The 23,929-nt window shown below is 46.5% G+C and overlaps 1 protein-coding gene and 1 long non-coding RNA gene across 2 annotated transcripts; one reads left to right on the top strand and one right to left on the bottom strand.

Moving 5' to 3' along the window:
* Positions 1–739: 739 nt before the first annotated feature.
* Positions 740–6,959, bottom strand: LOC140420674 (uncharacterized). The gene has a single exon (XM_072504675.1). It carries the CDS (start codon positions 6,611–6,613, stop codon positions 5,690–5,692), a length of 924 nt encoding a protein of 307 aa, XP_072360776.1. The 5' UTR covers positions 6,614–6,959; the 3' UTR covers positions 740–5,689.
* A 2,102-nt stretch (positions 6,960–9,061) lies between these two features.
* On the top strand, positions 9,062–13,655 carry LOC140420678 (uncharacterized). Its single transcript, XR_011946506.1, has 2 exons — positions 9,062–9,115; positions 13,288–13,655. It is a non-coding gene; the product is annotated as an uncharacterized lncRNA (long non-coding RNA).
* The last annotated feature ends 10,274 nt before the right edge of the window (positions 13,656–23,929 follow it).

The raw sequence follows: 23,929 nt of genomic DNA, 5'->3' as shown, positions 1-23,929 counted from the left end.
CTGGAGGTGATCCCCCAGCGCAAATGCAGCTTTTATGTTTCTTGACTGAAAGTTCCGGGAAAATGTCACGAAAAGGGCCAAAGAAATTTCAAAATTACCTTTCCCACTGTGGGCGAGTCCACTCTGACCTCTTTATCGCCCAAAGCTTCTTCAAATCCCCGCGCCACTAACCTCACCTTGGGCCTTATAAGCGCCATCTGGTTGGACCTTTTCTGTGCAGATCCATCGATGTGATGATGCTGGCTGACCCCTATCTGGGACCTCTGAACACACGCCAAACTCTGTCCAACTGCCAAATCTTTCTGTTTAGCCTCCCGTATGCCTTTCTCCCCTCATTTTTCAGCAGCTACAAAACCCTCTCGGTCACGGGTACTTCAGCATCCCCCCCAAACATATCCTTGGTGTAAAACCGCCAATTCCCTGCCTGAAATGTTCCAGTTATTGAAATTACATTGAATGGACGTCAAAGAAACAGACCAGAAACAGATCCCTGAGGTTCTGAGGAGTCCCCAGTGGTCAGTCTGACTGAACTAAACACGGGTGGTATAAAACAAACAATACTCACCCCGGTATCTGCTGTCCACGGGGACTTTCCTTTAACCAGAGCCGTCAGTGGATCCTGTTCCTGACACCAGGTTGTTTTGGGACAAATGTCACTCGGAGTCTAGAGTTGGTTAAAGTTTAGGAATCTTTATTACAAACATGCAGGGAATGCTTCAGCGAACCGAAGATTCTCTGGGAGTAGTTACAATAACACACGTTTATACACAGTACAGTTGCAGCTGTTTTGTCTGTAAGTTAGTGGGAAAGTACAGGACGTCAAGGAAACAACTCGAAAACAGCTCACTTATTGGCTATAGTGACTTCATCTCTCACAAAACACATCTCGGAAAACAATAGCCAGACCAGTAATCCAGAGACCCAGGGTAATGCAATAGGGATCCAGGTTCGGCAGATGGTGAAATGTAAATTAATTAAAAATCTGGAATTAAAAGTCATTGATGACCATGAAAGCATTGTCGATAGTTGTAAATACCCAGTTGGTTTCTTTTAGATCCACCTGTAGTGGGGGAATAACACTATTTACTATCCAGGATAAAATAAATGTACTTCAGCCTTTGTGGATCATTCCAGTGGAAATGTGCTCTCCCCCAGGCTCAAAGAGCATCAGCCCACTGGAAGCAAAGTCATGAGACCGGCCAATCCAGCAGAAAGAAGCTCTCCGACCCTCCCACTTCACCAAGTGTCAGAATGAAGAAAGTTTGATCGGATTAAATTTATTCATGTGCACCGAGGTACAGTGAAACGTATTGTTCTGCGTACAATATAGACAGATCATTTTATACATGAAAAAACATAGGACATATGGTAAATACACAATATAAACACATAGCCATCGGGAGAAGCATACGGAGTGTAGTGCTACTCAGTAGAGAAGATGTGTGGAGAGATCAGTTCAGTCCAAAAAAAGGGTCATTCAGGAGTCTGGTTACAGTGGGGAAGAAGCTGTTTAGAATCTGTTATTGCGAGATCTCAGACTTTGTAACCCCTGCCCAATGGAAGAGATTGGAAAAGAGAATAACCTTGGTGGGGGGGGTCTTTGATTATGCTGCCCACTTTCCCAAAGCAGCGGGAGGTGTAGACAGAGTCAATGGATGGGAGGCGGGTTTGTGTAAGGGACTGGGCTGTGTTCACAACTCTCTGTAGTTTCTTAGTCTTGGGCTGAGCAGTTGCCATACCAAGTGTCATGGGAGTGTCCCTTTAAGAAATGTTTTTGTCTTATCACATGGCTTCAGTGATGTCATTGTGTGGGTGGAGCTGGGCTGTGGCTCTGGGAGTTGGATTTACTTTCGCTTTGGTTTGGGGCTGTTTTGTGGCTCTGAGTGTTTTGCTTTCGCTTTCACATTTTTGGCTGCTGTACTCAGAAAGAGGAGTATTTTGGCCTCTCTCTATCTTCATTTTAAAAGCTGTTTCCAGACTGCTTGATAACTTGAAAATAAATAATTGCTTTCTGGAAGGAATTCAAACCTGCTGTTTTGGAAAGAAAACAAGAGTGAGTGCTGTGTGCTGGGACACACCTTTGAAAAGGCGGTACTGGTTTATGGGATCTTGTTATTAAATTGGAACAGTTAAAGGGGGGAATTTATTAAGGGTTATACATAGATTACTGTAGCTGTGTGGGGTATTTATGTTTGTAATTTATAAAAATGCTTACTGTGTGTGTTTATAAAAATGTTAACTAAATTCGTAGAATAAATCTTGTTTTGATTAAAAGTGGTGAAGGCCTCTGTTGAATAACACCTGAAAGGCAGCCCTTGTGCTCATCGGAACCAAAGTCAATGAACAATTGTAGGTCAGGTGAACTCTATGATATACTTTGGAGTTTTGTGAACCCTGGCCCATAACACAAGCTGTGATGCAGCCAGATAAGATGTTTTCTATGGTGCTCCTGTAAAAGTTGGTGCACCTGTAATAATTGGTAAAAGTCAATGATAATCTTCATAATTGTCACAAGTAGGCTTACGTTAACGCTGCAATGAAGTTACTGTGAAAATCCACTAGTCGCCACACTCTGGCGCCTGTTTGGGTTCGCTGAGGGAGAATTCAGAATGTCCAATTCACCTAACAAGCACGTCCTTCGGGACTTGTGGGAGGAAACCGGAGCACCCGGAGGAAACCCACGCAGACACGGGGAAAACGTGCAGACTCTGCACAGACAATGACCCAAGCGGGAATCGAACCTGGGACACTGGCGCTGTGAAGCAACAATGCTAACCACTGTGTTACGTGCCGCCCATGTGGCAATCAGTGTGGGCATGCTGAATTTCCTTAGTTTCCTAAGTATATGTTTCTTGGTTGTAGCGTTGATGTGGGTGGACCAGGACAGAATGCTGGTGATGTGCACACCTCGGAATTTGAAGCTGCTAACCATCTCCACCTCAGCCCCATTAATGCAGACAGAGGTGTGTACGATACTTCGCTTCCTGAAGTCAATGACCAACTCCTTAGTTTTGCTGACATTGAGGAAGAGATTGTTGTCATTACACCATGCCACTAGGTTCTCTATCTCCCTCCTGGACTCTGACTCATCGTTATTTGATATCCGACCCATGACGTCGTGTCATCAGCAAACTTGTAGATGGAGCGGGAGCAGATTTTGCCACACAGTCGTGTGTGTATAACGAGTGTAGTAGGGGGCTAAGTACGCAGCCTTGTGGGGCCCCGGTATAGAGGACTATCGTGGAGATGTTCGTGATCCGAACCACTACAGTTGTGTCATCAGCAAACATGTGGATGGATTTGGAGCCAAATTTTGCCATGCAGTCGTGTGTGTGTATAGGCAGTGCAGCCTTGCGGGGCTCCTGAATTGAGAACCATTGTGGAGGAGGTGTTGTTTATCTTTACTGATTGTGGTCTATGGGTCAGAAAGTCAAGGATCCAGTTGCAGAGGGAGGAGCCTAGTCCGAAGTTTTGGAGTTCTTATATGAGCTTGGCTAGGATTATGGTTTTTCATAGAATTTACAGTGCAGAAGGAGGCCACTCGGCCCATCGAGCCTGCACCGGCTCCCGGAAAGAACACCCCACCCAAAGTCAACACCTCCACCCCATCCCCATAACCCGGTAACCACACCCAACACCAAGGGCAATTTAGCATGGCCAGTCCACCTAACCTGCACATCTTTGGACTGTGGGAGGAAACCGGAGCACCCGGAGGAAACCCAAGCACACACGGGGAGGATGTGCAGACTCTGCACAGACAGTGACCCAAGCCGGAATCGAACCTGGGACTCTGGAGCTGTGAAGCAATTGTGCTATCCACAAGGCTACCGTGCTGCCCCTGTTGAAGGCAGAGCTGTAGTCAATGAATAGGAGTCTGACGTAGGAGTCCGACGTAGGAGTCCTTGTTGTCGAGATGCTTCGGGGGCGAGTATAGGGCCAGGGAGATGGCATCTGCTGTGGACCGGTTGTGGCGGTATGCGAATTGCAGTGGATCAAGGAATGCTGCGAGTATGGAGTTGATGTGTCCAACATCTCGAAGCAATTCATAATGATCAATGTCAAGGCCACCGGATGATAGCCATTGAGGCACGTTGCCTGGTTCTTCTTCGGAACTGATATGATGGTGGTCTTCTTGAAGCAGATGGGAACCTTTGAACGGAGGAGGGAGAGATTGAGGATGTCCGCAAACACACCTGCCAGTGGGTCAGCGCAGGATCTGGGTGCACGACCTGGGACAACCAATGAGAGTCCCAGTCGTTAGTCTGCGACTCTAGATTAGTTTGGTATTGTCACTTGGGAGTCCCTGTTGGCTTTGCGGAGGTCATATATAGATTTCTTGAATAGGTCAGGGTTGCCTGCCTTGAACACCTTCAGTCGGGAGTGAATCTCCCAATTAAACCATGGATTCTGGTTGGGTAATGTACAGACTACCTTCTTTTGCACGCAATCCTCTACACATTTACTGATGAAGTCTGTGACGGTGCTGGCATACTCGTCTAGGTTGGCTGCGGAGTTAACATAGAACATACAGTGCAGAAGGAGGCCATTCGGCCCATCGAGTCTACACCAACCCACTTGAGCCCTCACTTCCACCCTATCCCTGTCACCCAATAACCCCTCTGAACCTTTTTTGGTCACAAAGGCAATTTATCATGGCCAATCCACCCAACCTGCAAGTCTTTGGACTGTGGGAGGAAACCGAAGCACCCGAGGAAACCCACGCAGAAACAGGGAGAATGTGCAGACTCTGCACAGACAGCAACCCAGCAGGGAACCAAACCTGGGACCCTGGCGCTGTGAAGCCACAGTGCTATCCACTTCAGCTACCGTGCTTCCCTTGTTCTTGAATATGGTCCAGTCCACTGACTCCAAGCAGTCGCGTAGGAGCTCTTCCGTTGCATCAACCTTCTTAAACGGATTCTCCCGCTTAAATTTCTGCTTGTATGCCGGGAGAAGGAGCACCGTATTGTGGTCCGATTTTCCGAAGTGCAGTCAGGGGATGGATCATCAGACGCCCTCGATGTTTGTGTAGCAGTGGTCAAGGATGTTGGGGTCCCTGTCAGGACAGGAGGTGTGTTGGTGGAATTTTGGCAGTACACTTGAGGTTGACCTGGTTAAAGTACCGTCCACGATGAACATGGCCGCCAGGTATTCTGCTTTATTGTTATTTATAGCGGTTACAATTCATCAAGCGCCTTCTTCACTTCTGCCTGGGGTGGGATGTAGACCGCCGTGATGATGGCCGACGTGAACTCCGTGGAAGGTAGTCTGGACGGTACTTCACAGTCAGGTATTCCTGGTCCGGGCAGCAGTAGTTCACCAGGATCACCACGTCCGAGCACCAGGAGGAGTTGACGAGGAGGCAAATCCCTACACCCATTCCAGGTTCAGTCCTGGATGTGATTAACAGCAGGAATAACAGCAGAATCTAACCTGTTATCATTTGTGAACCCTTTGGTGTCTCAGCCTGTTGAACGACTGAGTGAATCCCTCCTCACAGAGAGAGCAGGTGAATGGCTTCTTTCCAGTGTGAACTTGCTGGTGTCTCTGCAATGTGGATGATGTTTGAAATCTCTTTGTGCAGTGAGAGCAGCTGAACGGTCTCTCCTCAGTGTGAATGCGCTGGTGTTCCATCAGTACCTGAGAGCTTTTAAACCCACTCCCACAGTCGGAGCATTTAAAGGGTCTCTCATTGGTGTGAGTGATATTGTGGCTCAGCAAGTGATGACTGAGTAAAGCTTTTCCCAGTCGGAGAGGTGAACGGGCTCTCCCCAGTGTGACCTCGCTCGTGTTTCATCAGGTTGGATGAGGTTCTAAACCTCTTTGAGCAGTGAGAGCAGCTGAACGGTCTCTCCTCAGAGTGAACGCGCTGGTGGGACATCAGTAGCTGAGAGCTCTTGAAACCCCTCCTGCAGTCAGAGCATTTAAAGGGCCTGCTCTTGGTGTGAGTGACATTGTGTTTCTGCAGGGTGGATAATTCAGTGAATCCCATATCACACACAGAGCAGATGAACGGCTTCTCCCCTGTGTGAATTCGCTGGTGGTTCTGCAGGTGGGGTAACCGAGTGAATCCCTTATCACACACAGTGCAGATGAATGGCCTCTCCCCGGTGTGAACTCTCTGGTGTCTCTGCAGGCTGGGTAACTGAGTGAATCCCTTCTCACACACAGTGCAGGTGAATGGCCTCTCCCTGGTGTGAACTCGATGGTGTGTCTCCAGGTGGGATAACCGAGTGAATCCCTTCCCACAGTCAGAGCAGGTGAATGGCCTCTCCCCAGTGTGAACTCGTTCGTGTTTCCGCAGGTTGCCAATGTCAGTGAATCCCTTTTCACACTGAGAGCAGGTGAACGGTCTCTCGCCAGTGTGAACTCGTTCGTGTTTCCGCACGTTGCTAATGTCAGTGAGTCCCTTTTCACATTGAGAGCAGGTGAATGGTCTCTGCCCAGTGTGAACTCGTTCGTGTTTCCACAGGCTGCCAATGTCAGTGAATCCCTTTTCACACCGAGAGCAGGTGAACGGCCACTCTCCAGTGTGACTGCGTTGATGCCTTTCCAGCCCGCACGGGCCTTTGAATCCCTTCCCACAATCCTCACATTTCCATGGTTTCTCCATGGTCCGGGTGATCTTGCGCCTCACCGCGTTGGATGATCAGTTGAAGCCTCATCCACACACAGAACACCGATACAGTCTCTCCCTGTTATGAATGGTGTATTATTTTTTCCGGGTGTGTCACTGGTTAAAGCTCTTTCCACAGTCAGTGCTCTGTAACAGTCTCACACGGGTGTGTGTCTCAGTGCTTTTGCAGACACACTGATGATTAAAATCTCTTGAAGCAGACAGAATAGACAAACATTTCTCCTTCTAGAGTCAGAGGCTGATGATCCCACGAATTGAGTGACTCAGTCAGTTCTTGACGTGATATTTAGTTTGAGATATTGCCCTCGAACTCCTCTTGCTCGAACTTCCTGTAAACAGATTTTACAATAGTAATCATTGTCAGTACAGGATAGAAATTCAGAACAGACAATTCTAGTTTCTAGCGAACATTCTTTCCTCTCTCTTTCCCTGAAATGCTCTAATTCTCCATCCCACACACTCTCCCTCCATTCTCACTCTGCTGTATCTAATATTGCCCCTCCCAATTCTCCTGAAGGTGATCAACAACTCTAAACTCACTAAAACCTGTACAAGAGTAGAGAATCTCCATATAAGTACATTTACTGATTAGAGATGGGGAAATTCTGAGGAAGAATTTTATTTAGTCATGGAGTAGTCATGACAGGGAACTCACTGCCCACAAGGGTTGTGGAAGTCCAGATGATCAATAATTTAAAATAAAATAGGATAGTCACTTGAAGAAAATAAACTTGCAGGTGAACAGGGATATCGAGGGGGAATGGGACTGACTGGATTGCTGTACAGAGAGTCAGCATTGACTTGAGTTACCAAATGGATTCTGTCAGTGCTGCAATGACTGTATGACTGGAAATATATAATGTAGGTCCAGTACTATATTACAAAACTAGAACTAATAATACATGTATTTTATTACAGCACCATCAATAATATCTATAATACATACTATATAACAACACTGGACATATCTCTGTCCGATATTAAATATTTTAAAATTAATTTATGGGATGTGGACAATGCTGGTCAGGCCAGCATTTATTGCCCATCCCCAGTTGCTCTTCCGAAGTAGTGGTGAGCTGCCTTCTTGAACTGCTGCAGTCCTTGAGGTGTAGGTATATCCCCTGTGCTGTTTTTTAAAAAAAATTGTTTTTTATAAATTTAAAGGACCCAATTCATTTTTTCCCAATTTAGGGGCAATTTAGCTGGCCAATCCACCTACCCTGCACATCTTTGGGTTGTGGGGGCGAAACCCACGCAAACACAGGGAGTGTGTGCAAACTACACATGGACAGTGACCCAGAGCCGGGATTGAGCCTGGGACCTCGGCGCCGTGAGGCAGCAGCGCTAACCAATGCTCCACCATGCTGTCCTACATCCCCTGTGCTGTTAGGGAGGAAATTCCAGGATGTTGGGCCCCAGGGACAGTGAAGGAACGGCAATATATTGCCAAGTCAGGGTGGTGTGCAACTTGGAAGCGAACCTCCAGGTGGTGGGGTTCCCAGGTATCTGCTGCTCTTGTCCTTCTAGATGGTAGTGGTTGTAGGTTTGGAAGGTGCTGTCTGAGGAACCTTTATGAGTTACTCCAGTTTAGCTGGGGCTCCTTGATGCCATACTCAGTCAAATGCTGCCTTGATGTCAAGGGGAGTCACCCTCACCTCACTTCTGGCATTCAGCTCTTTCGTCCAAGTTTCAACTAAGGCTGTAATGAGGCCAGGAGCTGAATGACCCTGGCAGAACCCAAACTGAGCTTCCTGGAGCAGGTTATTGCAGAATGTGCCACTTAATAGGATCTTTGATGACTCCTGCCATCACTTTGCTGATGATGGAGAGTATTCCGACAGGTAAGTAATTGGCTGAGTTGGATTTGGCCTGTTTACTGACCCCTTAAATGTCAGCCATCTCCTGGAGAAACCAGTCCTTTAATTATGAAAATTAGGAAAGAGACCATCCTTTTAGCCAAATAAATGTGTCAAGCTGAGGGAGCAAAGGATGTCAATGTCTTTAAGAGAGAGAGACCTGGGCCAAGCATTGCAGAGTCTGCACCCTCCCTGGATTCACTTCCTTTCCCTCCAGTTGCTGCAAGTGACCAATTAAAGATCAGAATGAGATAAGAAATGGAAAGGGGGAGAAAAGAAAGTGTTTTACTCACAGATGTTGGAGACAAGAGTTTGTGTGAAGCTCAAGCTCACTCAGGGTTGGAGGAACAACAGCTTTGCTCGGCAGAAACTTCCATGTCCAGCTTCCGGATTGAGACAATGGGGGAGCTCTGATTGGCGGAGGGGCATAGTCTTTCCGGTCCTCCAAGTCTTACCATTGGTGAACTCCTGAGAGGTAAGGACAGCGGAAGTGAGCTCCCTACGCATGCGTAGCTTCCCCTCTCCCTGAGAAATGCGCATCCCGTGTCTGTCGACGGCCGGAACTGTCAGCCGGTTGCCTGGAAACCGTCTCGAGGAAGTGTTGGGGGAGAGGAAACAGAGGGTGGGGGCGAATGTGCTCTAAAGCAGTGACGTCACCGCGGAGCGGATGGATTCCTATTGGCTGATTTAGAGGATGAGCTTTGTGATGTCACAATGTGGAGGTTGAACAATGGGTTTCAGACTAAAACTTCCTCCTCTGGGCAACATCTGGGAGCAAATCAATGTCTCCCCCTTTCAGAGGTTCATGAGATATAGGAGCAGAATTAGGCCATTTGGCCCATCGAGTTTGCTCTGCCATTCCATCATGGCTTATCTCATCCTGGCCTTATCTCCACCGTCCTGAAAATTCTTCAGAACCCTTCAACCCGATTAAAAATCTGTCTAACTCCTCCCTAAATTTACTCACTGTCCCAGCTCCTCCGCACTCTGGGGTAGTGAATTCCACATATTCACAGCCCTTGGGAGAAGCAGTTTTTCCTCAACTCTGTTTTGAATAGGGCAGCACTGTGGCCCAGTGGTTAGCACTGCTGTCTATGGCACTGAGGACCTGGGTTCGATTCCGGCCCGGGTCACTGTCTGTGTGGAATTTGCACTTTCTCCCCGTGTCTGCGTAGGTTTCACCCCCACAACCCAAAGATGTACAGAGCAGGTGGATTGGTCACACTAAATTGCCCCTTAATTGGAATTTTAAAAAATTTGTTTTAAATTACAACTCTTTTGAATTTGCTACCGCTTTTCGTAAGACGATTCCCTCTTGTTCTGGAATGCCCCACAAGAGGCAGCAGCCGCTCCAAGCCTACTTTATCTTTCCATTTCTTTTCTCATTCTGAGGGGTCATTGGTAACTTGCAGCAACTGAAGAGAAAGGAAGTGAATCCAGTCTGTGTGTTGCACACATTTTGAGTTCAGTAATATGGACACATTTCTGTCTTGCAGCCTGCATGGAGAATTTCAGGCCTCTCCAAGATGGGAAGCAGTGAGCAGGGATCTGTCAGTCAGCCTGAATCAGCACCTTCAGAGAATTAAGACCATAAGACCATAAGACATAGAAGCGGAAGTAAGGCCATTCGGCCCATCGAGTCCACTCCACCATTCAATCATGGCTGATTTCAACTCCATTTACCCGCTCTCTCTCCATAGCCCTTAATTCCTCGAGAAATCAAGAATTTATCAACTTCTGTCTTAAAGACACTCAACGTCCCGGCCTCCACCGCCCTCTGTGGCAATGAATTCCACAGACCCACCACTCTCTGGCTGAAGAAATTTCTCCTCATCTCTGTTCTAGAGTGACTCCCCTTTATTCTAAGGCTGTGCCCCCGGGTCCTAGTCTCCCCTGCTAATGGAAACAACTTCCCTACATCCACCCTATCTAAGCCATTCATTATCTTGTAAGTTTCTATTAGATCTCCCCTCAACCTCCTAAACTCCAATGAATATAATCCCAGGATCCTCAGACGTTCATCGTATGTTAGGCCTACCATTCCTGGGATCATCCGTGTGAATCTCCGCTGGACCCGCTCCAGTGCCAGTATGTCCTTCCTGAGGTGTGGGGCCCAAAATTGCTCACAGTATTCTAAATGGGGCCTAACTAATGCTTTATAAAGCTTCAGAAGTACATCCCTGCTTTTATATTCCAAGCCTCTTGAGATGAATGACAACATTGCATTTGCTTTCTTAATTACGGACTCAACCTGCAAGTTTACCTTTAGAGAATCCTGGACTAGGACTCCCAAGTCCCTTTGCACTTCAGCATTATGAATTTTGTCACCGTTTAGAAAATAGTCCATGCCTCTATTCTTTTTTCCAAAGTGCAAGACCTCGCACTTGCCCACGTTGAATTTCATCAGCCATTTCTTGGACCACTCTCCTAAACTGTCTAAATCTTTCTGCAGCCCCCCCACCTCCTCCATACTACCTGCCCCCCCACCTATCTTTGTATCATCGGCAAACTTAGCCAGAATGCCCCCAGTCCCGTCATCTAGATCGTTAATATATAAAGAGAACAGCTGTGGCCCCAACACTGAACCCTGCGGGACACCACTCGTCACCGGTTGCCACTCCGAAAAAGAACCTTTTATCCCAACTCTCTGCCTTCTGCCTGACAGCCAATCGTCAATCCATGTTAGTACCTTGCCTCGAATACCATGGGCCCTTATTTTACTCAGCAGTCTCCCGTGAGGCACCTTATCAAAGGCCTTTTGGAAGTCAAGATAGATAACATCCATTGGCTCACCTTGGTCTAACCTATTTGTTATCTTTTCAAAGAACTCTAACAGGTTTGTCAGGCACGACCTCCCCTTACTAAATCCATGCTGACTTGTTCTAATCTGACCCTGCACTTCCAAGAATTTAGAAATCTCATCCTTAACAATGGATTCTAGAATCTTGCCAACAACCGAGGTTAGGCTAATTGGCCTATAATTTTCCATCTTTTTCCTTGTTCCCTTCTTGAACAAGGGGGTTACAACAGCGATTTTCCAATCCTCTGGGACTTTCCCTGACTCCAGTGACTTTTGAAAGATCATAACTAACGCCTCCACTATTTCTTCAGCTATCTCCTTTAGAACTCTAGGATGTAGCCCATCTGGGCCCAGAGATTTATCAATTTTTAGACCTCTTAGTTTCTCTAGCACTTTCTCCTTTGTGATGGCTACCATATTCAACTCTGCCCCCTGACTCTCCGGAATTGTTGGGATATTACTCATGTCTTCTACTGTGAAGACTGACGCAAAGTACTTATTTAGTTCCTCAGCTATTTCCTTGTCTCCCATCACAAAATTACCAGCGTCATTTTGGAGCGGCCCAATGTCAACTTTTGCCTCCCGTTTGTTTTTAACGTATTTAAAGAAACTTTTACTATCATTCCTAATGTTACTGGCTAGCCTACCTTCATATTTGATCCTCTCTTTCCTTATTTCTCTCTTTGGTATCCTCTGTTTGTTTTTGTAGCCTTCCCAATCTTCTGACTTCCCACTACTCTTTGCCACATTATAGGCTTTCTCTTTTGCTTTGATGCATTCCCTAACTTCCTTTGTCAGCCATGGCTGCCTAATCCCCCCTCTGATAACCTTTCTTTTCTTTGGGATGAACCTCTGTACTGTGTCCTCAATTACTCCCAGAAACTCCTGCCATTGCTGTTCTACTGTCTTTCTCACTAGGCTCTGCTCCCAGTCGATTTTCGTCAGTTCCTCCCTCATGCCCCTGTAGTTACCTTTATTTAACTGTAACACCTTTACATCTGATTCTACCTTTCTTTCAAATTGGAGATTGAATTCTACCATATTATGATCACTGCCTCCTAAGTGCTCCCTTACTTTAAGATCTTTAATCAAGTCTGGCTCATTACATAACACTAAGTCCAGAATGGCCTGTTCCCTCGTGGGCTCCATCACAAGCTGTTCCAAAAAGCCCTCCTGTAAACATTCAATGAATTCCCTTTCCTTGGGTCCACTGGCAGCATTATTTACCCAGTCCACCTGCATATTGAAGTCCCCCATGATCACTGTGACCTTGCCTTTCTGACATGCACTTTCTATTTCGTGGTGCATTTTGTGCCCCCGGTCCTGGCCACTGTTAGGAGGCCTGTACATAACTCCCATTATGGTTTTTTTGCCTTTGTGGTTCCTCAACTCTACCCACACAGACTCCACATCATCTGACCCTATGTCGTTTAGTGCTATTGATTTAATTTCATTCCTAATTAACAAGGCAACCCCGCCCCCTCTGCCCACCTCCCTGTCTTTTCGATAGGTTGTGAATCCCTGGATGTTTAAATGCCAGTCCTGAACCCCCTGCAACCATGTCTCTGTGATGCCTACCACATCATACCTGCCAGTCACAATCTGGGCCACAAGCTCATCTACCTTGTTCCGTACACTGCGCGCATTTAAATATAGCACCTTTCATTCTCTATTGACCGTCCCTTTTTGTTTTCTTAGTGTGGTGGACCTTGGTTGACTGAGCCTTTCCATACACTGTGTCATATTTTGTGGGATGGGGACTATCATAACCTCTCCTGAGTTTTGTCTTTTCGTGCTTTTTTGTATTCCTAAGCAGCTACGCTTCCCACTGATTACTTCACCTCTTGGTTCCCTGACTTTCCCTTCCCCCCCAATCTTTAGTTTAAAGTCCTATTAAGAGGATGAATATTACAGAGTGAGAATGGAGGGAGAGTGTGTTGGATGGAAACTAGAATTGCCTGTTCTCAATTTCCATTTGTAAATTCCTTTTACAGGATATTAGATGAAGACTTGCAGAAAAAAACCGAATGACACTTCAGGATTTGGAAGAGTCACTTGGCTTATCGGGACCTGAATATCATCAGGAGAACCATCACTGCAAAAGACACTTCTGGGGTGAAGGTTTGCCTGTCAGGCAAAGGAACAGAATGGAAGTAAACACAGGAACGAAGAATCACATTGGGCTGGTTCCAGGAGAATTGAGTGACAACTTCAGCGATGTAACCATGGAGTGTGATTTTTGATTGTGTTAAACGTAAAAGGTCATCATTCTGTTTATAGTTTAAGGGATACGTTCCCTATAAAAATAGTGTTTAGGCATTGTTGCTTCTAGTTTGTTGCAATAAAAGTCATAAAACCTGAAGTTTTTGTCTTATGACTCATTAATTTGTTCACTGGGGTTAGAATTTATCTTTTAAAATTCCTGATCTTTTCAGAGATCTTACACAATTGGTTTTGAGTCACAAGTTTCAACTTCCCATTTAAGCCTCAGGCAACTTGCTGTCTCTCTGTTGCTCATGTCAATGACAGCCTAGTAACAGAGCTGAGGGCTGGAGATGCTGTGACCCCTTGTCGGAACTGGAATCAGTAGAAAGAAGAACCGTTGTTTCTGGCTGAGCTTTGTGTTAACTGTCTGACCATGATGATCATATATAAATAGCTAACCAGGTAATCTATTGTGATGAGGGTTTAGAAACAGACCCTGGGTCGACGAGTTCACTGAAGCTGTGGGTTGTCAGCTGTACAGTGAAACCAGGCATCCAACAGCCACAGAGACCTCTAATATTGGACACTGGGTTTAACCCTGTTCTGTATTAAACAGGCCTATCTGATACTGGGGTGATATAGTTAATCTGATCCTTAATTCATTCAATTCCAAAAGTGAATAACATTGATTCAAGTACAGTGACTACCTTGGCAATCTGTCAATAAAGTGGTGTCAGATCATGCAGATCCGTGTCTGAACTCAATTCCATTACTTATTTTTGTTACTTACTGGACTATTTCTCTCTTTTCTCTCCTCTCGCTCCAGCCTCTCTCTGCCTCTGGTGTTCCTCTCTCTCTCTGGTGCCTCTCATTCCCTCTGCTACCTCCTCTCCCTCTGTCACTCTCACCTGCCTCTCACTCTCTGTTATTAGTGCTTAGGAAGGCAGGTGGGACAGTTTCCTTTGATAGCCGAGGGCCAAGAATATAAGAACAGGGAGAGTGTGTTGGAACTGCATTAAACACCAGTTAGACCACAGCCGGAGCACTGCAGACAGTTCTGGTCACCACATTACAGGAAGGATGCGATTACACTAGAGGCACAGTAAAGGAGATTTATTTATTTATTTTTATTAATTTGGAGTGCCCAATTAATTTTTTCCAATTAAGGTTTTTTTAATAAACATTTTATTGAGATATTTCTTTGTCATTGTAACAGCAACAAAATCAACAATGTACATAACAAGGAAAATATTAACATAGTACATATACTGCCTCCCACACCCACAGGTCCTACAATTACTTACCTCCCTAATCTACGCGAGCCTAACTCCCCTTCCCTTCTGCTGACGATTAATTCTCTGCGAGGAAGTCGACGAATGGTTGCCATCTCCGGGCGAACCCTAACAGAGACCCTCTCATGGCGACCTTAATTTTCTCCAGGCAGAGAAAGCCAGCCATGTCCGAAAGCCAGGTCTCCAATTTTGGGGGCTTTGAGTCCCTTCATGCTAGTAATAGGTGCCTCCGGGCTACCAGGGAAGCAAAGACCAGAACGTCCGCCTCTTTCTCCTCCTGGATTCCCGGATTCTGCGACACCCCAAGAATCGCCACCTCTGGACTCATTGCCACCCTCGTATTTAATACCGTGGATATGGCATCGGCAAACCCCTGCCAAAACCCCCTCAGTTTTGGGTATGCCCAGAACATATGGACATGGTTCATTGGAAAACAAATAGGAATCTCGGGAGGACCATCATTTTTACCAACTGCACCCTACCCGCCAGAGACAACGGGAGCGCATCCCATCTCCGGAAATCCTCCTTCATCTGTTCCACCAACCGGGCCTTGTTCAATTTATGAAGCCTGCCTCAATCCCTCACCACCTGAATACCCAAGTACCTAAAACTGCCCCCTACCACTCTAAACGGCAGTTCCCCCAGTCGCCTCACCTGACCCCTCGCCTGGACCACAAACATCTCGCTCTTCCCCATATTAAGCTTGTACCCTGAAAACCGGCCGAATTCCCCTAAAATTCCCATAATTTCTTCCATCCCCTCCTCTGGGTCTGAGACATACAACAGTCGAGCGTGGTGGCTACCACATAGGTCGTCCGCATACAGCGAGACTCGGTCCCCAACCCCTCCGGACCAACCTCTTCCAGCCCCTTGAGGCCCTCCGAGCAATTGCCAGCGGCTCTATCCCCCGCACAAACAGCAGTGGGGAGAGGAGACATCCCTGTCCCCCGGTGCAGTGTGAAATAGTCCTAAGTCGTCCTGTTTGTCCGTACACTTGCAACCAGAGCCCGGTACACCATCCTAACCCAGTCAACAAAGCCCCTTCCAACCCTGAACCACTCCAGCACCTCCCATAAGTAATCCCACTCGACTCGGTCAAAGGCTTTTTCCATCGCGACCACCACTTCAACTTCCCTACCTTCCGGGGGCACCATGATCACGTTTAGCAGCCTTCTTACATTGGCCCCTAGCTGCCTGCCCTTAACGAACCCAGTCTGATCCTCCACTATAACGTCCGGTACACAGACCTCAATCCTGGAGGACAAAATTCTGGCCAGAAGTTTGGCATCTACGTTCAGCAAGGAAATCGGCTTGTAAGACCCACATAGCCCCGGGTCCTTGTCCCTTTTCAGAATGAGCGAGATCATGGCCTGTGACATTGTCTAGGGCAGAGCCCCTCTTTCCTTGGCCTCGTTAAAGACCTTCATCAGCACCGGCCCCAATATTCCAGACAATTTTTTATAGAACTCGGCTTGGTGCCCGTCTGGTCCCGAGGCCTTGCCCGACTGCATGGCCTTCAAACCCTCCAGCCCGAGTGGGGCCCCCAGCCCTTCTACCAGCTCCCCATAATTAAGGGGCAATTTATTGTGGCCAATCTACCTACCCTGCACATCTTTGTGTTGTGGGGGGGCGAAACCCACGCAAACACGGGGCAAATGCGCAAACTCCACACGGACAGTGACCCAGAGCCGGGATCGAACCTGGGACCTCGGCGCCATGAGGCAATGTAACCACTGTGCCATGGTGCTGCCCGCTGCAGAGGAGATTTATGATGATGCTACCAGGGATGGAGAATTTTAACTATGAGGAAAGATTGGATCTCCCCAGTGTGAATTCGCTGGTGTACAGTGAGTTGCTCCGATCGCTTGAATCTAGTCCCATAGTGAGAGCACCTGAACGGTCTCTCATCAGTGTGAACAAGCTGATGGGACATCAGTTCACTGGACGTTTTATAGCATTTCCCACAGTTTAGACATTTGAAAGGTCTGTCTTTCATAATAATAATCTCTTGTCACAAGTAAGCTCACATTAACATTACAATGAAGTGAAAAGCCCCAAGTCGCCACATTCTGCTGCCTGATCGGGACACGGAGGGAGTGCGGTTGATGAGGTGAGACAGTAGCGCGCAGGTGCAATGCTATTGTTCGTCTGGAGGAGAGTCCTTTGTCCCGCGGAAGCAAAGTTAGCATCAGGCGGTGGGAGGGAGGATCCGTAAACCCTTCACAATCATTGTCAGCTCCCTGATTTGCAGCTGCGGGGCTTCTCCCTCCTAGGAACAGGCCCAGGTTAAAGGTCACCATCCTGCTTCAGCGACTGGAGGATGGTTCACATCAGAGGATGGGGAGGGGGACAATAAATAAGAGCTGACACTTTGCACTCAAATCAATGAGGACTCTGATCTCTGGAAAGGAAGGGAGCCCTGGGAGGTGGGTGGGGAGGATTCACAAACACCCGCTGGAGGCCCCAAACCGCCAAGAAGAGCCCACAGATCCTGATTTTGCAGCTCCCGGGGCTTGTTTGCTTCAGCTGCGGCCATCTTGGTGAAACAACAGAGTGGGCGGGGCATCAGGATTCCAGTGACCAGGAGAGAAAATTACCGATTTATTCTCACTCTACACAGAGGGACTTGAGAACTGAACCCAGCCAGAGTGGAAGGAGCGGGTAAACTGTAAGGAAAGGAATTTTGAAGGTGGTTTGAAAGGTTTGGCAGACTGACAAACTCTCATGGTGAAAATTAAAGGTAAGCCTACACGGGTTTGCGTGAAGAGGTGGGCGGTGTTGGGTGGGCTGCTGACAGAAATGTGAGGCCAGGGAGGGGGTGGTTGGCTGCCAGAACGGTTGGAACAGAGTTCTACATAGGTCCAGTTGATGAGTCAGACACCCAAGCAGCAAATCTCAGTGGATTCAAATATGGCCCATAAAATGTGGGCTGGTTTGTCACCCTGGGGTTTGGATTCCAGCACAGGGAGGAGGGAGAACGTATGTGATGAGGATTTACTGTTTCGCAGAAACAAGTGCAGAAAACCTGTTCCATACAAACTAGAATTGTCTCGCCTTCATTTTTATTCGGTATTGACAGTGATGCTGTTTATAAACTCTTTTTATGGGAAATTTGAAATCTACAGGTGGGAAATCGTCCAACCTGGAGAGACACAAGGACATCCACACCATAGACAAACCATGGAAATGCGGGGCCTGTGGGAAGGCATTCATATCTCCATCCCAACTGGAAACTCATCTGCGTAGTCACTCAGGGGAGAGACCTTTCACCTGCTCCATGTGTGGGAAACAATTTCATCGATTGTTCAACCTTCGCACACACCAGCGAATTCACACTGGAGAGCGGCCATTCATCTGCTCTGTGTGTATGAAGGGATTCAGCAGTTCATCACAAACGTGGTCACACTGGGGAAAGTCCGTTCATCTGCTTCAAGTGTGGGAAGAGATTTACTAATTCATCTGACCTTCTAACCCACCAGCGAGTTCACACCGGGGAGAGGCCTTTCAACTGCTCCATGTGTGGGAAGAGATTCACGCTGTCACAAAACCTAATGAGACACAGGCGAGTTCACAAATAACTTTTGGAAGTAGATTCAGCTGAACGGATGATCTCAGTGTCAGTGACAAAGAAATCAATGAGCTCCTTGCACTTGTTCGAAGTCAGGAGAGAGATTTAAGAAGATGATCATGAAGAACAGAATCTGGGTTGTCCTTGCTTCCAGGAACAATCCAGAACCAGGGGCTGGTTCAACACACTGGGCTAAATCGCTGGCTTTTAAAGCAGACCAAGGCAGGCCAGCAGCACGGTTCGATTCCCATATCAGCCTCCCCGAACAGGTGCCGGAATGTGGCGACTAGGGGCTTTTCACAGTAACTTAATTGAAGCCTATTCGTGACAATAAACGATTTTCATTTTCAAATAGTGATCAGTTTAGGCAGAGGAGAGCAGGGCCAGGTAGAGCTGGATGTGTTGCTGCTGCCTCTGGTAATCAACAGTTCAACCAGTTGATAAGACTGCGCCAAGTGAAAAGGGAATTGGCAAGAATGAGAAAATGGGCAGCAAATGATCTCAAGTTTACAGATGATAAAAGTTGGGATGCTGGTCAGGAGTGTGTTGGAATCATCAAGTTTAAAGATAACAGTTGGTTTCAGAGCAGACACACTGAGGTGAGGGCTCGGTCAGGTAATATTATTGAGCTGGATATAAACAGTCTTAGTGATGGTGCAAATATGTAGTCAAAAGCTCATCTTCAGGTCAAATATGACATTGAAATCTGCATTAGTCGCACACAGTGCGCGTATCACCTACAAGATGCACTGCAGCAACTCATCAAGGCTCTTTAGACAGTACTTTTCAACCCGTGACCACCTCATACGACAAGAACAGCAGACACATGAGAACATCATCACCTGCAAGTTCCCCTCCAAGCCACACAACATCCTGACTTGGAACTATGTCACTGTTCCTTCACTGTTGTTGGGTGAAAATCCTGGAACTTCCACCCTGGCTACGCTGTGGCTCAACCTACACATCATGTATTACAGTGGTTTGAGAAGACAACTCACCACCATCTTCTCGAGGGCAATTAGGAGTGGGCAATGATTTCTCCCAGCAGTATCCACTCCCTGTGAAAGGATAAAATAAACACAGTTGCCAGGGAGGCGGATGGTGACTAGAGAATGGAGTTTGTAGCAGGGCCATAAGACAATGGCTTCACTATTTCTTTTTTAAAATAAATTTAGAGTACCCAATTATTATTTTCCAATTTAGCGTGGCCAATCCACCCACGCTGCACATCTTTGGGTTGTGGGGATGAAACCCACCAAGACACTCGGAGCCATGAGGTCATGTTGCAGCTGTACAAAACTCTGGTGCGGCCGCATTTGGAGTATTGCGTGCAATTCTGGTCGCCGCATTATAGGAAGGATGTGGAAGCATTGGAAAGGGTGCAGAGGAGATTTACCAGAATGTTGCCTTGTATGGAGGGAAGATCTTATGAGGGAAGGCTGAGGGACTTGAGGCTGTTTTCGTTAGAGAGAAGGTTAAGAGGTGACTTAATTGAGGCATACAAGATGATCAGAGGATTAGATAGAGTGGACAGTGAGAGCCGTTTTCCTCAGATGGTGATGTCTAGCACGAGGGGACATAGCTTTAAATTGAGGGGAGATAGATATAGGACAGATGTCAGAGGTAGTAAGGGCGTGGAATGCCCTGCCTGCAACAGTAGTGGACTCGCCAACATTAAGGGCATACAAATGGTCATTGGATAGACATATAGACGATAAGGGAATAGTGTAGATGGGCTTTCGAGTGGTTTCACAGGTCGGTGCAACATCGAGGGCCAAAGGGCCTGTGCTGCGCTGTAATGTTCTATGACACTGGGAGAATGTGCAAACTCAATGACTTCACTATTTCCAATGTTTAATTGGAGGAAATGTCTGTTCACCCAATTCTGGATGTCAGACAAGTCAGGACAATGTGTGAATTGGAGGTGGTGGTTTTCATATACACCTCTTACTTTGGGGAAGTTGGGGGTTTGAGATTCTGTCAAAGTTATTGTTCAAGTTGTAGTTGTATAACATTTTTCTCCTTCACCTCCTGTCTCTCCACTTCTATTTGTCCCCTTCTGCTTCCAAAGTGTCCAGAGTCTAGTGTCGGCCCACTGACCCAGGGTGTCCGGCCGCCATCTTGGTAGAAACAAAGTAGAAACTTGGTAGAAGCGGTGCATGTGCGGCCATTTTGGTGAGGGAACAGGAAGTGGAGGCTTCAGGGTCCCAGTGACCAGGAGAAAAATCATTCTGAACCCTGGACCAGCTCTACCCTCCCATCCAATAATTTTAATATTCAAACATATTTTTCTGTTGATATTTTTGAAATACTCTCATACTGCCCACTGCAAAACCTTCATTGAACTACCTGTGTCACAATGGCAGTTGAGCAAAACTCAGTGAGTTCCAGGATCTGCCTGAAAAGGCAGCGATACGATTCACTAATTAATTTTAAAAGAGAGGTGGATAGTTACCCAAGGATGAGAAGGTGCATGGCTAGGGACACAAAACGGGAATGAGAGACTGAACAAGTCCGTTCTTTCTAAAAGTCAGCACAGGAAAGATGGGCTGAACAACCCCCATCGCCCCCTCTTGTGCAATGCATCTCTACGATTCTCGGAACCTGAATGGAACCAAAATAAAATCCGAAATCGTTATTGGTCATTTTACTAAATGTAAAGAGGACACGGTCCATCAAGAGCCACTTAAGAGCAGAATAAACAGGAGCAGTTGGAGGACATAGAGCCTGCTCCACTTTTTCTCCTTGTCGCCATTTTCCTTCTTTCCCTCTGTAACCAATAATCTGTTGAATTCAGTCTTGAATATACTCAGCGACTGAGCATCCACAGCCTTCAAGGGTGTAGAATTCCAATTTACAAACTTGAATGAAGAAACACCTCATCTTATTCACATATCGCCATTAACATCTCAAGATGTTTTACCGGAGGATAGGCAGACAGGGATTCCTACAAATAGTTGTTTGTGGTTCATTGCAGTTCCTTGACAAGGTATCGGCTGTATTGTGAGTGTTGTGAAGGCTGAGCTGACTTTGCTGGTACGCCTGCTTTGCAGAGATGATCAGACAAGAGTAATGCTGCTGGGCTCAACGCTTTTTCATCAACAATGATTCAGCCTCTGCAGGAAATTGAGAAAAGAGGCAGCATTGCTCTGCGGCCACACAGGATAGTACTGGTTAGATTCAATGTCTTTATCCAGAGGGTGTGGAACTTGCTGCCACATGGACTGGTTGAGGAAAACAGCATGAATGCACTTAGCAAGTTGCAGACACAAGAGAGAAAGGAATAGAAATACCTGCTGACAGAGAGAAGTGATAGGCTCATGGGGAATATATACACTGACACTGGGTACAATGACCTGTTTTTGTGCTGTCTATTGAGTTTCATTCTACTTCAATTCTTTTTACAGGGTATGGAATGGAAAGACTTACAGACAGCAAACTCAAGGTTTTTGAGAGACTTTTGATTTGTCAGGGTATGAAAATCATCGACCCCTGAATGTGGAAGGAGAAATGTTTGTTTTCTATCTGTGGGAAGGTCAGTGTGACTGAAAAAAGCACCGAGATACATACATATGCAAGTGAATGTGTTCCAGTGAGCTGACTGTGAAAAGAGCCTTAACCAGTTACACAGCCTGAAAAAACATCACATAATTCACAGCAGAGAGAAACTGTACACGATGTTCTGTGTGTGAATGAGGCTCCAATCTGGAGAGACACAAGGTCATCGGCACCATGGAGAAACGGTGGAAATGTCACTGAAGGTAAGCATGCAGGTACAGCAGGTGGTGAAGAAGAAAAATGGTACGTTGGCCTTACTAGCAGGATTTGAGTACAGGAGCAGGGATGTCTTGTTGCAATTATACAGGGCCTTGGTGAGGCCACACCTGGGATATTGTCTGCAGCTTTGGTCTCCTTATCTGAGGAAGGATGTTCTTGCTATAGAGGGAGTGCAGCGAAGGTTTACCAGACTGATTCCTGGGATGGTGGGACTGACATATGAGGAGAGATTCAGCCAGTTAGGATTATGTTCGCTGGTGATCAGAAGAATGAGAGGGATCTTATGGAAACCTATAAAATTCTAACAGGACAAGACAGAGTAAATGCGGGAAGTCCAGCACCATGCATCATAGTTTAAGGGTATGGGGTAGACTACTTAGGACAGAGATGAGGAGAAATTTCTTCACCCAGAGAGTGGTCAGCCTGTGGAATTCGCTACCACAGAAAGAGTTGAGGACAAAACATTGTCTGCTTTCAAGAAGCAGTTAGATACAGCACTTCGGGCAAAAGGGATCAAAGGATGTGGAGGGAAAGCGGGGAACAGGTTACTGAGTTGGATGATCAGCCATGATCATAATGAATGATGGAGCAAGCTCAAAGGGCCGAATGGCCTCCTCCTGCTTCTATTTTCTATGTTTCTATGTGAGGCTGAAGTTTGTCTTGAGGGAATCAAACATTTTGGTGCCTTTTCCAATTGTACAATTAAATTGTGATTCACACTGAAAGGTTCACTTTCACTCAGTAATGATAACGTTTTACTTTTCTCAGCATAGACATTTTAGATTAAATACCAATTGTTCACTTCTCTTGTAGCTGGTGTGTGGAGAAGATCATGTTCACTGCAGACCTGTCAGCAGAGAAACCGCACTGTGCTTCTGGATACATTCAATCTGCAAGTAGATGGATCTTTTAGACATGACCCGAGTGAAGGTCCTCCCAGTGATGTTAAGGAGTGAGGTGTCCCTGTAGTTGTTGGAATCTCCTCTGTCACTGCTTATTTTATATATTGTGATGATTTTGCATCACACGTATGGAATGGTTCCTGTCACCCATCAGAGACGTAGGAGGTCATGAAGGTGCGACAGCCGATGGGACTTTCCGTGTGTAAGCAGATCAGCTGGAATCCCATCCTTGCCGGGTGCCTTTCTGAATGACATTTTCAAGTTCAAGTGGTGAGGGTTCCTTGTCCAACTCAACCATGACAGGAGCTGCAATAGAGACAATCAGAGTCTGGGAGACGTCCAGCTCACAGCCGTGATCAACCCAGCAGGACATCTGTTTACTTCTGTTGGTAAGAACTTCACCAGCTGCCAATTTCAGCCGGGCAATTTTGGTGATGGTCGGATAAAGATCCCTCTTGATCCCATCAGTCGTAGATTTCCATTGTCACAGGCAGCTTGGCATTATTGAGAGAGGCTGGTCCAATGTTTATTTGCACAGGATCTCCCTGATATTTACACAACTGTCTTGGCTACGTTCAAGTAATGCAGTGTTCTAGCTGTTGGGTTTATGTTGCACATCAGGTCGACTTTGCTTTTTGCTTCAATGACAGATGTCATCTCAGCCGAGTGAGTCTGAACCAGTCTTTGTTGTGGGTTCCACCTTTACCAAATGTTGCTGTTGCTGTGTCAGAAATGATTCAACTCAGCGGCTTACAAACTTCATCAGTATTAATGTTGATGTTCAGGTTTTTAAGCGTTTTTTAAAGTACATGTATAATATTTCACAGTTTGTTTCGCTTCCTTCACAATTTAATATCATAATGGACAGAACACTGAAGAAGTCAGTAAGAAT

This window comes from Scyliorhinus torazame, chromosome 5, assembly GCF_047496885.1.
Source record: "Scyliorhinus torazame isolate Kashiwa2021f chromosome 5, sScyTor2.1, whole genome shotgun sequence".
Classification (NCBI taxonomy): Eukaryota; Metazoa; Chordata; class Chondrichthyes; order Carcharhiniformes; family Scyliorhinidae; genus Scyliorhinus; species Scyliorhinus torazame.
The sequence above is the reverse complement of the archived record's forward strand: the minus strand, read 5'-3'. Positions and strand labels throughout refer to the sequence as shown.